General features: G+C 44.9%; 1 protein-coding gene across 3 annotated transcripts in view; it reads left to right on the top strand.

Moving 5' to 3' along the window:
• The window catches only part of ngef (neuronal guanine nucleotide exchange factor), a 69008-nt gene extending 68136 nt beyond the window's left edge, over positions 1 to 872 (top strand). For all 3 annotated transcript variants that reach the window (XM_033031049.1, XM_033031051.1, XM_033031052.1), the window contains one exon: positions 228 to 872. In XM_033031049.1, the coding sequence (XP_032886940.1) occupies positions 228 to 421 (194 nt within the window). In that variant the 3' untranslated portion in view covers positions 422 to 872. The remainder of the gene's footprint in view (positions 1 to 227) is intronic.
• Positions 873 to 14087: the final 13215 nt, after the last annotated feature.

The following is a 14087-nucleotide window of genomic DNA, read 5'->3' as shown; positions in this document are numbered from 1 at the left end:
TTGTCTGGCTTTTTAAAAGTCGTCTCTCCCCCCCCCCCCCCTCTTCCCCCCCCCCCCCTCTTTCCCCCCCCCCCCCCCCCCCCCCCCCCCCCCTCGGTGCACTGACGGGCCTGTTTCCTTGCTGTATCTCTGAACTAAACTAAACTAAGTCTTTGCCCGTTGTACACTAAAAACTGGTAAAACTTTGATATAAACAAGCTTGTCTGTCTCCATGTCATGTCCGTCAGGCTGGATACTAGGAGATCGCTTGCACGATGGAGAGAAAGGCTGGTTCCCAAACCTCATGGTTGAAGAGATCAAAAATCCACAGCTCCGAGCTCAGAACAGAAAGGAATGCTACCGAATCTATAAGGCGGAAGAATGCCACGGCAATAAAAGCAAAGAAGGGAGAAAATTAACCAGCAGAAGTGTGATCCATTAGCGGCAATCGAATCTTTGTACTTTGTTCAGCTTGTGTTTTTGACAGATCGTGAAACTCCCTCCATTCTGCATGGCAACGCTAGCAGTGAATATTTTTGCCAGAAAACTGCGGATTGTGAACCGTTTGTATTCCATTCACAAAATGCTCCATCTCTTTAAATTATTTAATCTACATAGTGAAAGCAGGATTGCAGTGGATATGTTTCATCTACAGATTGTAGCTACTAAACGCAATGAAGGGTGATTATTTGGATTTATTTTATCCAACCAATGTTCAATTCCAATTTAAATGGCAGCTATTCAGACTGAGGAAAAAATGAATACTTGAATCAGAATAAAGCTGCCGAATCTGAATAATATTTAAATGGAAAAACTTAAGAGGATGAATTTTAAGACACAAAGCCACAGGTAGAACTGTAAAACAAATCCATTAAAATTATATCCCAATAATATACTGAAAGCTGCAAGTTTCTTTACATTAACCGTGAAGGTGAAGTAAACTATTTATTATGATGCCATAGGGTTTCTTATACAAGTCCATACTGTTTGCGTTTGGAAATACAGCATGGAAACAGGTCCTTTGGCCCACCGAGTCCACGTCGATCATCGATCACCCACACACACAGGTTCTATGTTATCCTTTGGGATGTGGGGGGGAACTAGGAACAGAGGCACCCAAAGTAACAGGCAGAACATGCAAACTCCACACAGACAGCACCTGAAGTCAGCGTTGAACCTGGGTCTCTGGTGCTGGGTAGAAGTAGCTCTACCATCTGTGCCACTGTGCTGCCCGAATAACAAATTGGATAGGAATTTACCACAAAGGAGTTTCCATTTGAGAAATGTAGTCAGCATATGTTTAATTCTGAACATGAATCTCTGGCATTATTACTTGCTGTTACCTCCTTAAATTCAAACTGAAGCACTAGGTGACTTCTCATAAATTAATCTTAATTACAAAGATCACGATGAAAGAAACCAACCATCACTTGAAGAATTAAATAAACAAATTAACACCTTAATAATACATTTGGGGTGAAAGAAATTATATTCTGTACCCAAGATGTCCAAGAAAATTAATTCAATTTCATAATAAACCTTGTAACAATATCCATGAATGCAAAGTATGTGCATTAAAGAAAAGAGTAGAGAGCAAATGACAGTTTAGTCTTTCTCCAAAGGCCAAAAGATTAAAGATAAATCATTGGCAACAAAAATTGATCTTGGTTAACCTGCAAAGGCCTCTGTGATTTAATTCACCCAAGAGAACAGGCTAGATGGGCGATGTTGCAACTAATCACCACCTCAGTTGAGGGCCATCAGCTGCAAAGTTCATTGTGTACCGGAGTCTCGACACCAACTGACGGGGCGTTTAGAAATGAAAATATGCTGCGTGTGACTTGGATCCAAGGCCAAGTTGGTGCCATTGGATGGCCAGTGGGTACAAAGCTGATTAAGCCCAAGATGGGAATGAACGGAGGGAGTGATTGGGGACTATGATGTGGTCAGGGATAGGATGGAGCAAGACTGTAAAAGGATTGTACCTAAGTATTGGGTGCAGGAGGATCAAACAGATGTCCCAGGCACAACGTTTTCATGAGTGGGCGGGGGTGGTGGTGGACTGGATGCTGGGATGTATCTGGTTGATGTTCGGTACAAAGGCCTTCATTTGAGGTCTCTGGGCATTGTGACATTATGTTTCAATGAGATTAGGGCTGGGCTGGTATCAAGAGGTCAAAGGGAGATTGGGAGATTAGAAGATTGGAGTGTAAGAGGGAAGCATTCTATAATGCTCGACAGGCCTGGTCTCAAGATGAATGAAACTGTTCCATCCTTGGGATCCTGTTTGAATGGTTGTGATCCTCTCCATCACAAAACATTGCCTCCATCACCTAGTTTGCATTTGTTCTTCCGGACTTGAAATGCTTATCCATGCTTTTATCTTTAGATTTAAAAACAGCAATGCAATAATCCTACGCTCACTAAAACCTACATTGCCTGAATCTTAATTTGCACCAAGGTTTCCTGGTGTGTCTGATTCAAATTCTTGACTGAGCAAGGACTGGAGTGCTGCATTTACCATTTCACAGATAAAATGTTAAGGCGAGGCCCTTTATACTCTCTAACTCGAATGCTTGACATGCCTGGCACTACTTTGGAGAAGAGCAGAGAAGTTACATCCTGTTGTCCTGGACAATATTTGTTCTTCAATCAACATCAGTAAAGGAATACGAGGATTGGGGTGGCATAGTGGCGCAGCGGTAGAGTTGCTGCCTTACAGTGCCAAAGACCCTGATCCCGACTATGGTGCTGTCTGTACAGCCTTTGTATGTTCTCCCTGTGACCGCATGGGGTTTGGGTGCTCCGGTTTCCTCCCACACTCCAAAGACGTACATGTCTGTAGGTTAATTAGCTTTGGTAAAGTTGTAGATTGTCCCTGGTGTGTAGGATAGTGCTAGTGTGTATTGAGTGAACGTTGGTTGGCGTGGACTTGGTGGGCCGAAGAGCCTTTTCTCACGTTATCTCTAAAGTCTAAAGTAAATTAAAGCAAATTGCATTGCTGTTTGTAGGAGCTTCCTATTTGCAAATTGACTGCAAGTTTCCTACCTTGCAATCGTGACTGTACTTCAAAAGTATATCCAGCTGTAAAATACTCTGGGATGTCCTGAAGATTGTGATAGATTTGGAATAAAATAAATGCATGTTGTCCTTTCTGTATTTTATCCATGGTGTCAGTGGAGCTGACCATTAAGAAGAGAAATTACATAAATGTAACAGCAGTGTGAAGGAAGACACTGGATTTAAGGTCTCTGCAGCTTTAACTGTGTCATAAATGGGACAAATACCATAGCTCATCATTGAGTCAATGTTATCAGATGCATGCGAATGTCACAATTATTTGGGGCAGATTTTCCTTTGGGCATAAATAATGAATGAGTGTCTTCCCACGCCCATTCCTCTACATACATGCAAAGGAAACCGAACAGTCAATGTTCTATGCGTAGGAAGGAACTGCAGATGCTGGCTTACACCGAAGATGGACACAAAATGCTGGAGCAAGTTAAGAATAAGTTAGGTCTTTACTCTCTGGAGCGCAGAAGGTTAAGGGGGGACTTGATAGAGGTCTTTAAAATGATGAGAGGGATAGACAGAGTTGATGTGGACAAGCTTTTCCCTTTGAGAATAGGGAAGATTCAAACAAGAGGACATGACTTCAGAATTAAGGGACAGAAGTTTAGGGGTAACATGAGGGGGAACTTCTTTACTCAGAGAGTGGTAGCGGTGTGGAATGAGCTTCCAGTGGAAGTGGTGGCGGCAGGTTCGTTGGTATAATTTAAAAATAAATTGGATAGTCATATGGATGAGAAGGGAATGGAGGGTTATGGTATGAGTGCAGGCAGGTGGGACTAAGGGAAAAAAAGTTGTTCGGCATGGACTTGTAGGGCCGAGATGGCCTGTTTCCGTGCTGTAATTGCTATATGGTTATATGGTTAACTCAGCGGGTCAGGCAGTATCTCTGGAGAAAAGGGATGGGCGGCATTCTGGTCAAGATCCTGGTCGGAAGGAGGGTCTCGGCCCGAAACGCCGCCTATTCCTTTTCTCCAGAGATGCTGCCTGACTCGCTGAGTTACTCCAGCATTTTGTGTCTATGGTCAAGGTTCCATAATTGGCCACATTTTAAAGCGATGCAGTGCACCAAGAGGTTTCGAGTAAAATGTTGTAAAAAAATTACTGATATAAATATTGTGGTTCTGAATTAGTCATGAAGTGACTAGTAAGTATTCATAAAACACATCTCAATAAATACGTGTAAAGTGAGAACAAAAATTGCCATCTTGCATTGTAAAACTGTCTTAGCAAATTGTGAAGAGTTTTGTCGATCAAGTGGTCCTTTTACACAGATGTGGAATTTTTGTAATCATGTTGAGGACAATTAAAATAGCAGTGTTATAATAAATGGGTCCAGTGAATTTATTGTGGTTGAAAGCTTGTCAACTGTGCAATTATGCATGTTTATTTGATCTACAGTCCCTGCAGGATTTAAATCGTTTCATCCCACAGATGATAAGTAGCACCAAGAGCTTAATTTAAGTCACACTGCCACAAGGCAGTATTTGTATGCTGCAAATATGTCAGATCAAATTCAACCATATCTCATTCATTCTCAAAAGCTACCATATGGAGACAGAACATTTGAGGATGTGAATATTTATCGCGAGACCGCCCACACTTAAAAATGTCGCTTCAATCACTGGTTGTAATAACTCAAACAGATTTGGAATACTGTCAGTTCTCAAGCATCAACGGCAGCTGGGAGATCGTACAGAACAACAGAGGATGTCGGCTGAAGCATCAGTCTGAATGCTGACATTATAACTATGGATTAAAAACCACCCATACATGGGCATATTTTTCATAACTACATTTGTCTTAAATAAATGGCTTACATTTTTTAATCACGTGACAAGCCTGATTACAGTATAAATATAGCCCACTGAAACAAAAATCTAATCTGTAACAGTAGATATTTTACCATAAAATGTTGGATGATGACTCCCAATGTTTTTTGTTTTTTGTTTAGAATTTCATTAAATTTCATCAAGTTTGAAATTCCTCACCAATGTCTTGTACAACTGTAACAATACGTCCTAACTTCTGTAGCCAGTACCCAGACTGATGAAGGCCAATGAACCAAAAGCCTTCTTGACCACCCTATCTACCTATGATGCCACTTTCAACAAACCATGTGACCACACTCCTAGATTCCTCTGCTCTACAACACTCCCCAGGGCCCTGTCATTTACTGTTGAGGTCCTGCCCTGGTTTGACCACGCAAAAATGCAACGCCTTGCACTTATCTGTGTTAAACTCCATTAACCATTCCTCAGGCCACTTGCCCAACTGATCAAGATCCTGCTGTGATTTTTGGTAACCATATTCGCTATCTACGATACCACCCACTTTAATGTCATCTGCAAACTTACTAATCATGCCTTGAACATTCTCATCCAAATCACTGATATAAACAACAACTACAATTGTCCCAGCACCAATCCCTGAGGCACACTTCTAGTCACTGGCCTACTGTCCGAAAAACAACCTTCCACCATCAATCACCCTCTCTTTCCTTCCATGAGCAGCTGGCTCTCTCTGGACTCCATGAGATCTAACTTTCCAGAGCAGCCTACCATGCGGAACTTTATCAAATGCCTTGCTGAAGTCCACGTGGACAACATCCACGGCTGTACCCTCATCAATCTTTTTGCTAACCTTCAAAAGGTAGGAGGAATGCTGGATTATCAGCGAGATGGAGTTGAGGAAGGCCTGCAATGTTAGAGGGACAATATTGAGAGAGCACTGACAATATTGCCAGAGGGAGAGTATGGAGGGAACACTGCATTGTCAGAAGGAGAGTCCAGATGGAGCACTTGTCAAATGAAGAGGGAGTGCATCATTATTTGAGGAACAGAACAGAGAGAGCCCTGCATTGCCAGAGGGACTGTAGTGAGGGAGCGACACATTGGGAGAGGGATAGTATAGCGGGACCACTACAAATGCAGGTTCAATACTGAAAGGGCACCATTGTCTGAGGAAGACTAGATAGACCATATATCATACATCTGGTTGAATGTGGCTGTCAATGATTCAGTCTTGCCTTTTGCTCACATGCCGTTTCATCAATTGATTAGAATGGGGATGTTCATGAATTATCCTCCATGAGTTATTCTCCCCATCCATGCTTCCTTTAATAGAAGAGCAGTAATTTAATCTGGTTCTGGCCCCTTGTGGATCCCTGACTTTTCTCACTTTGCTGTTTGCAGCCACACCTGCAGCTGCCAATCATCCCCGCCTCTCTACATCGCTTTCCTATTTGAAGATGTTCCTTAACATCTACCTCCTTCATCAAGTTTTTAGTCACTCATCCTAGTTGCCAGTTCACACCTTGATAATTCCCTTTGATTGTCCAGGACATCAGGTGATGGCTATTTCCACTCGCTGTTTGTTAGCGGCCTTTAAACCTTCAGACTTTAGCTTTTAAAGATACAGCGTGGAAACAGGCCCTTTGGCCCACCGAGCCCGCACCGACCAGCGATCGCCCCCCGTACACTAGCACTATCCTACACACTAGGGACAATTTACAGAAGCCAATTGACCTACAAACCCGTACTTCTTTGGAAAGACAGCACCCGGAGAAAACCCACGCAAGGCCATGGCACAGGGAGAACGTACAAACCCCATACAGCCAGCACCTGTTGTCAGGGTCAAAGCCAGGTCTCTGATGCTGTAAGGCAGCAACTCTACCGCTGTGCCACTGTGCAGCCCAAAGCTTTTAGTGTACAATGCTTGCCAGCAAGAAATACTGAAGGCACGTGGAACTTCAGCCACAGTCATTCAGCACCTTCGACAAGACGAGAGGAAGTTGGAATCATGTAGGAAAAGTAAGTGTGGAAGAAACATTGATTTTGCTTCTTTCGTACCCTTCATTATCGCCTGTAGGCATTGTTAATGTGAAGGGACCACAAAAATATTTTGTCAGTGCCCTTTGATGCACTTAGGACTGACCTTTCAACTAGTCTTCCGCAACATTGCACTAAAGTACCCAAATCCAGAAAAACATCCTATTTCATTTAAACCAGCCCCTCTTTCCACCGCCCACCCATTCTTTGCTTTATTTTGTTGAATCCTATTTAGTTTGGTCCACAGCTCATAACCTTGCTGACAGGATGTCCAAATTATTTTCGAAGCATTTGAGATGAGGGTCAGACATTGTCTGGAGTTGCTGATGTGACCACAGATACCAGCCTCACATCTGCACAGTTATCCTTCCTCTTGGTTCAATTCTGACATATGTCAGTGTTAATGTCTCTGAAGTGGATGAGAAGTTGGCTCCCTGGATGTGTCCCAAGTTGGCTCCATTTCGTCCCATATACTTTCATTCGTAGGCTGCGTTTAAGAGTCAAGGGATGTTCATTTCTATTCAGGTGTCAGGGGTTATGGGGAGAAGGCAGAAGAATGGGGTAGATAGATCAGCCTTGAATGAATGGTGGGGTAGACTTGATGGGCTGAGTGGCCTAATTCTGCTCCTATAACATGAACATGAACAACCATGAACCTGTAGCATCTACAGCTCTGCAAATTTGATCCAGTGTTTTTGGTGAATTGAGCAAGAGTGTTCATTCTACAGGTCAGGGGCTACAGTATTCATCTCCTGTGGCAGGGAACAGACCTCTCAAAGTAAGTCAAGGCAACGGCATCACCTCAGGACTACATTTTAATTATGGCAGGTGAGATACATGGCATCAGCATTGTAGGGGATTAATACCAGCACTCATTCTATCTTGTTCAAAAGGGAACTGCAGATGCTGGAATATCGAAGGTACACAAAATTGCTGGGGAAACTCAGCAGGTGCAGCAGCATCTATGGAGCGAAGGAAATAGGCGACGTTTCGGGCCGAAACCCTTCTTCAGACTGATGGGGGGTGGGGAAAGAAAGAAGGAAAAAGGGAGGAGGAGGAGGAGCCCGAGGGCGGGCGGATGGGAGGGTGGGAGGAGACAGCTAGAGGGTTAAGGAAGGGGAGGAGACAGCACGGGCTAGCCAAATTGGGAGAATTCAATGTTAATGCCATAAGGACGCAAGGACCCCAGACGGAATATGAGGTGCTGTTCCTCCAATTTCCGCTGTTGCTCACTCTGGCAATGGAGGAGACCCAGGACAGAGAGGTCGGATTGGGAATGGGAGGGGAAGTTGAAGTGCTGAGCTACCGGGAGGTCAGGTAGGTTATTGCGGACTGAGCGGAGGTGTTCGGCGAAACGATCGCCCAACGTACGCTTGGTCTCACCGATGTAAATCAGCTGACATCTAGAGCAGCGGATGCAGTAGATGAGGTTCTATCTCATTCTATCTTGTTACACTGGTTTGGACCTGTTTCCTGTTATAGAGTGCATGGAGGTTCTATGGGATTTTACTTCGGAGTCACGTGAGTGACTACGTGAAGAGCCCGCTCAGCACGCATGCGCGGCATTGCGTTCAGCAGTGCAACAGCGGCCGAATCGGGAGTCAGACGCTCCCGCTACAGGGTGAAAGAACGGACCATCAGGTAAGTACCCTGAGGTCGGGCTTTATTTCACAGGAGAGCCTTCTGCTTTATTTCAGGCAGAGAACAAAGGCTCTTGAACAAACCTGTCCCCAGCTCGACTCCAACGGAGGAGCGTTCCATCTGGGGGGGGCAGCAACAGGCGGTAGGACCGCTTAACGGACGCTCCGCCATTCCCGACACCGTGCCGAGCCCAGTCCCGCTAGCGCCTGAGCAACGGGCTGGATGTAAAGCTACCGAAGAAGCGTCCGGCCGGTGGCTTCCGACTTGTCGGACAGGGACGTCTCTCCACCCGCACGGAGGAGAGACAGCCGCCTGAGCCACATGGAACGGCTCCTGGAGCAGGTGCTCCAACGAGACGCACTCCCTCCACAGTGTCTTGTGCACTGCCCATTGCTTCCTCCTTACCCGAGGGTAGCTTTGGTGACCAGGACTGGGCTGGTCAAGAAGAGGGGACGCTGGCTGAAGATGTCGGGAGTATGCAAGGGGTGCAGGAACAGGAAGAGCTGCTGGGTGTGGTGGACCGCTACGTGGCAGCCCCACGTGCAGGAAGGCCATTAGAGGCCAAACTAGCGGCCAGCATTAACCACCTCTCCAACAGGCCCCTACAGGAGCAGGTGGTCAATGAGGCCTTAGAAATGTATATACAGCTCCAGAGAACTGTGAGTCCCTTAAAGTGCCGGCTGTAAACAGCCAAATCTGGGGGCACGTTGGGGCAAATATTCGGAACCAGGAGCTAAAACAGCAGCGGATCCTCAGGCTCCTGACGTCAGCCATCACATCGTTTGCTCGTTCCGTGGACAATACGGAGATGACCACAACCTTCGTAAACAAATCATAAGACCTGCCATAAATCCTAAATTTGCGGGGTTGTGCAAAACCCCAGCCACTGTGCCAGACACACTGCTCTTTGGCAAAGACCTCACAAAGCAAATGAAGGATATGGAAGAGGCCTCAAAAACTTTCGGTCTCATGAGGGCAGGCCCCGGGACGAGCAAACCAAAAACAATAATTCCCAAGCGGCAGCACCCCATCGCGTCCACCAGTTGACATCTACCATATGGGACTGGTGAAAGCTCGGGGTCCGCATTCTATCACCGGAAGTCTTCTTTAGACCAGGGCCCAGAGCGGACCCCATGGAAAATGCGTCACCCCCCAACATCACCGCCACGTCAGACAACGCGCAAGACTCGTTGGACCGGGAGGAAATAGAAGAAATACCCATAACCATGGAGGTAGGTGGGTCTGGTTCCTACCAGCATATAGAAAGTAGGGGCTTAATACTAACAGGGGGGATATTACACCTGTTTAAAGAAGCATGGGAGTCAATCACGAGTGATCAGTATATACTCAATGGCAATAGTGGATACAAAATAAAATTCATACTAGAAAAATTGCCACCAGTTCAACATTCACCCCAGAGGGTATTTTCCCTCTCAGTTAAAGAAAAACTTTGGGATTGTCTTACATCCAGATAAATCTAAGTTGAAGCCATCCACAACCATGGACTACTTGGGCTTCACAATTAATTCAGTCTACATGACTGTAACATTGCCAAGAGACAAAACAGTTGAATTGGCACAATCATACAACAATTTAATGGTCAACGAACGACCAACTATTCGACAAGTAGCAAGAGTAATTGGGAAAATGGTAACAGCATTTCCGGCAACACAATTCGGACCTTTGCACTATCAAAACTTACAAAGAGCAAAGGTACAGGCACTAAAACGACATGCAGGTCATTATGATCATGTCATGAAGTTACCCACTGAAGCAATATCAGAACTACAGTGGTGGGCAAAAAACGTCTGGCATAGTTTCAGCCCTATTATCATCACTAACCCTACGTTAGTTATCCAAACAGATGCCAGTGCTCAAGGCTGGGGAGCAACTAACTCCATATCCAGCACAGGTGGTAGATGGACTAACCCAGAGTCATCATTACTACTTACACTGGGCATTAATTATCTAGAGATGTTGGGTGCCTTTTATGGTTTAAAAGCATATGCATCAAATATGCATCACTTGCATGTACGGTTACAAATAGATAGAAACATAGAAACATAGAAAATAGGTGCAGGAGTAGGCCATTCGGCCCTTCGAGCCTGCACCGCCATTCAATATGATCATGGCTGATCATCCAACTCAGTATCCTGTACCTGCCTTCTCTCCATACCCCCTGATCCCTTTAGCCACAAGGGCCACATCTAACTCCCTCTTAAATATAGCCAATGAACTGGCCTCAACTACCTTCTGTGGGAGAGAATTCCACAGATTCACCACGCTCTGTGTGAAAAAAGTTTTCCTCATCTCGGTCCTAAAAGATTTCCCCTTTATCCTTAAATTGTGACCCCTTGTTCTGGACTTCCCCAACATCGGGAACAATCTTCCTGCATCTAGCCTGTCCAACCCCTTAAGAATTTTGTACGTTTCTATAAGATCCCTACTCAATCTTCTAAATTCTAGCGAGTACAAGCCGAGTCTATCCAGTCTTTCTTCATATGAAAGTCCTGACATCCCAGGAATCAGTCTGGTGAACCTTCTCTGTACTCCCTCTATGGCAAGAATGTCTTTCCTCAGATTAGGAGACCAAAACTGCACGCAATACTCCAGGTGTGGTCTCACCAAGACCCTGTACAACTGCAGTAGAACCTCCCTGCTCCTATACTAAAATCCTTTTGCTATGAATGCTAACATACCATTCGCCTTCTTCACTGCCTGCTGCACCTGCATGCCTACTTTTAATGACTGGTGTACCATGACACCCAGGTCTCGTTGCATCTCCCCCTTTCCTAATCGGCCACCATTCAGATAATAATCTACTTTCCTGTTTTTGTCACCAAAGTGGATAACCTCACATTTATCCACATTATACTGCATCTGCCATGCATTTGCCCACTCACCCAGACTATCCAAGTCACCTTGCAGCCTCCTAGCATCCTCCTCACAGCTAACACTGCCCCCCAGCTTCGTGTCATCCGCAAACTTGGAGATGTTGCATTCAATTCCCTCGTCCAAATCATTAATATATATCGTAAATAGCTGGGGTCCCAGAACTGAGCCTTGTGGTACCCCACTAGTCACTGCCTGCCATTGTGAAAAGGACCCATTTACTCCTACTCTTTGCTTCCTGTCTGCCAGCCAGTTCTCTATCCACATCAATACTGAACCCCCAATACCGTGTGCTTTAAGTTTGTATACTAATCTCTTATGTGGGACCTTGTCGAAAGCCTTCTGAAAGTCCAGATATAACACATCCACTGGTTCTCCCTTATCCACTCTACTAGTTACACCCTCAAAAAATTCTATAAGATTCGTCAAACATGATTTACCCTTCATAAATCCATGCTGACTTTGTCCAATGATTTCACCACTTTCCAAATGTGCTGCTATCCCATCTTTAATAACTGATTCTAGCAGTTTCGCCACTACCGACATTAGACTAACTGGTCTGTAATTCCCCGTTTTCTCTCTCCCTCCCTTTTTAAAAAGTGGTGTTACATTAGCTACACTCCAATCCTCAGGAACTACTCCCGAATCTAAAGAGTTTTGAAAAATTATCACTAATGCATCCATTATTTCTGGGGCTACTTCCTTAAGTACTCTAGGATGCAGCCTATCTGGCCCTGGGGATTTATCGGCCTTTAATCCATTCAATTTACCTAACACCACTTCCCGGCTAACCTGGATTTCACTCAGTTCCTCCATCTCATTTGACCCCCGGTCCCCTGCTATTTCCGGCAGATTATTTATGTCTTCCTTAGTGAAGACAGAACCAAAGTAGTTATTCAAGTGGTCTGCCATGTCCTTGTTCCCCATGATCAATTCACCCGTTTCTGACTGCAAGGGACCTACATTTGTTTTAACTAATCTTTTTCTCTTCACATATCTATAAAAGCTTTTGCAGTCAGTTTTTATGTTCCCTGCCAGTTTTCTTTCATAATCTATTTTCCCTTTCCTAATTAAGCCCTATGTCCTCCTCTGCTGGTCTCTGAATTTCTCCCAGTCCTCTGGTAGGCTGCTTTTTCTGGCTAATTCGTAGGCTTCATCTTTTGTTTTGATACTATCCCTGATTTCCCTTGTTATCCACGGATGCACTACCTTCCCTGATTTATTTTTTTGCCAAACTGGGATGAACAATTGTTGTAGTTCATCCATGCAGTCTTTAAATGCTTTCCATTGCATATCCACCGTCAACCCATTAAGAATCAATCGCCAGTCTATCTTGGCCAATTCACGTCTCATACCCTCAAAGTTACCTTTCTTTAAGTTCAGGACCCTTGTTTCTGAATTAACGATGTCACTCTCCATCCTAATGAAGAACTCAACCGTATTATGGTCACTCTTGCCCAAGGGGCCACGCACAACAAGACACCTAACTAACCCTTCCTCATTACTCAATACCCAGTCTAGAATAGCCTGCTCTCTCGTTGGTTCCTCTACATGTTGGTTTAGAATACTATCCCGCATACATTCCAAGAAATCCTCTTCCTCAGCACCCTTGCCAATTTGATTCACCCAATCTATATGTAGATTGAAGTCACCCATTATAACTGTTTTACCTTTGTTGCACGCATTTCTAATTTCCTGTTTGATGCCATCCCCAACTCCACTAGTACTGTTAGGTGGCCTGTACACAACTGCCACTAGCGTTTTCTGCCCCTTAGTGTTTCACAGCTCTACCCATATCGATTCCACATCCTCAAATCTAATGTCCTTCCTTTCTATTGCGTTAATCTGCTCTCTAACCAGCAACGCTACCCCACCTCATTTCCCTTTCTGTCTATCCCTCCTGAATATTGAATATCCCTGGATGTTGAGCTCCCAGCCTTGGTCACCCTGGAGCCATGTCTCCGTGATCCCAACTATATCATAGTCGTTAATAGCTATCTGCACATTCAACTCATCCACCTTATTACGAATGCTCCTTGCATTGCGACACAAAGCCTTCAGGCTTGTTTTTACAACACTCTTACCCCTTATACAATTATGTTGAAAAGTGGCCCTTTTTTATTTTTGCCCTGGATTTGCCGGCCTGCCACTTTTACTTTTCACCTTGCTACCTATTGCTTCTACCCTCATTTTACACCCCTCTGTCTCTACGCTCACACATTTAAGAAACCCTTTCCCTTTAACTCCATCCTCCACTATACCATTCGACACTCCACCCCCCTTATTCAGTTTAAAACCACCCGTGTAGCAGTGGCAAACCTGCCTGCCAGAATGCTGGTCCCACACCTGTTAAGATGCAATCCGTCCCTTTTGTACAGTTCCCCCTTACCCCAAAACAGATCCCAGTGATCTAAGAATCTAAATCCCTGCCCCGTGCACCAGTTCCTCAGCCACACGTTCAGGTCCCGTATCTCCCTGTTCCTGCTCTCACCAGCACGAGGAACTGGAAGCAAACCGGAGATAACAACCCTGGAGGTCCTGCTTTTCAGCATTTTTCCGAGCTCTCTAAAGTCACGCTGCAGAATATTCATCCCATTCTTTCCGACATCGTTTGTGCTGACATGCACTACCACTTCCGGATGTTCACCTTCGCCCTTGAGGATTTTCTGCACTCTG

Source organism: Amblyraja radiata, chromosome 13 (assembly GCF_010909765.2).
Source record: "Amblyraja radiata isolate CabotCenter1 chromosome 13, sAmbRad1.1.pri, whole genome shotgun sequence".
Classification (NCBI taxonomy): Eukaryota; Metazoa; Chordata; class Chondrichthyes; order Rajiformes; family Rajidae; genus Amblyraja; species Amblyraja radiata.
The sequence above is the reverse complement of the archived record's forward strand: the minus strand, read 5'-3'. Positions and strand labels throughout refer to the sequence as shown.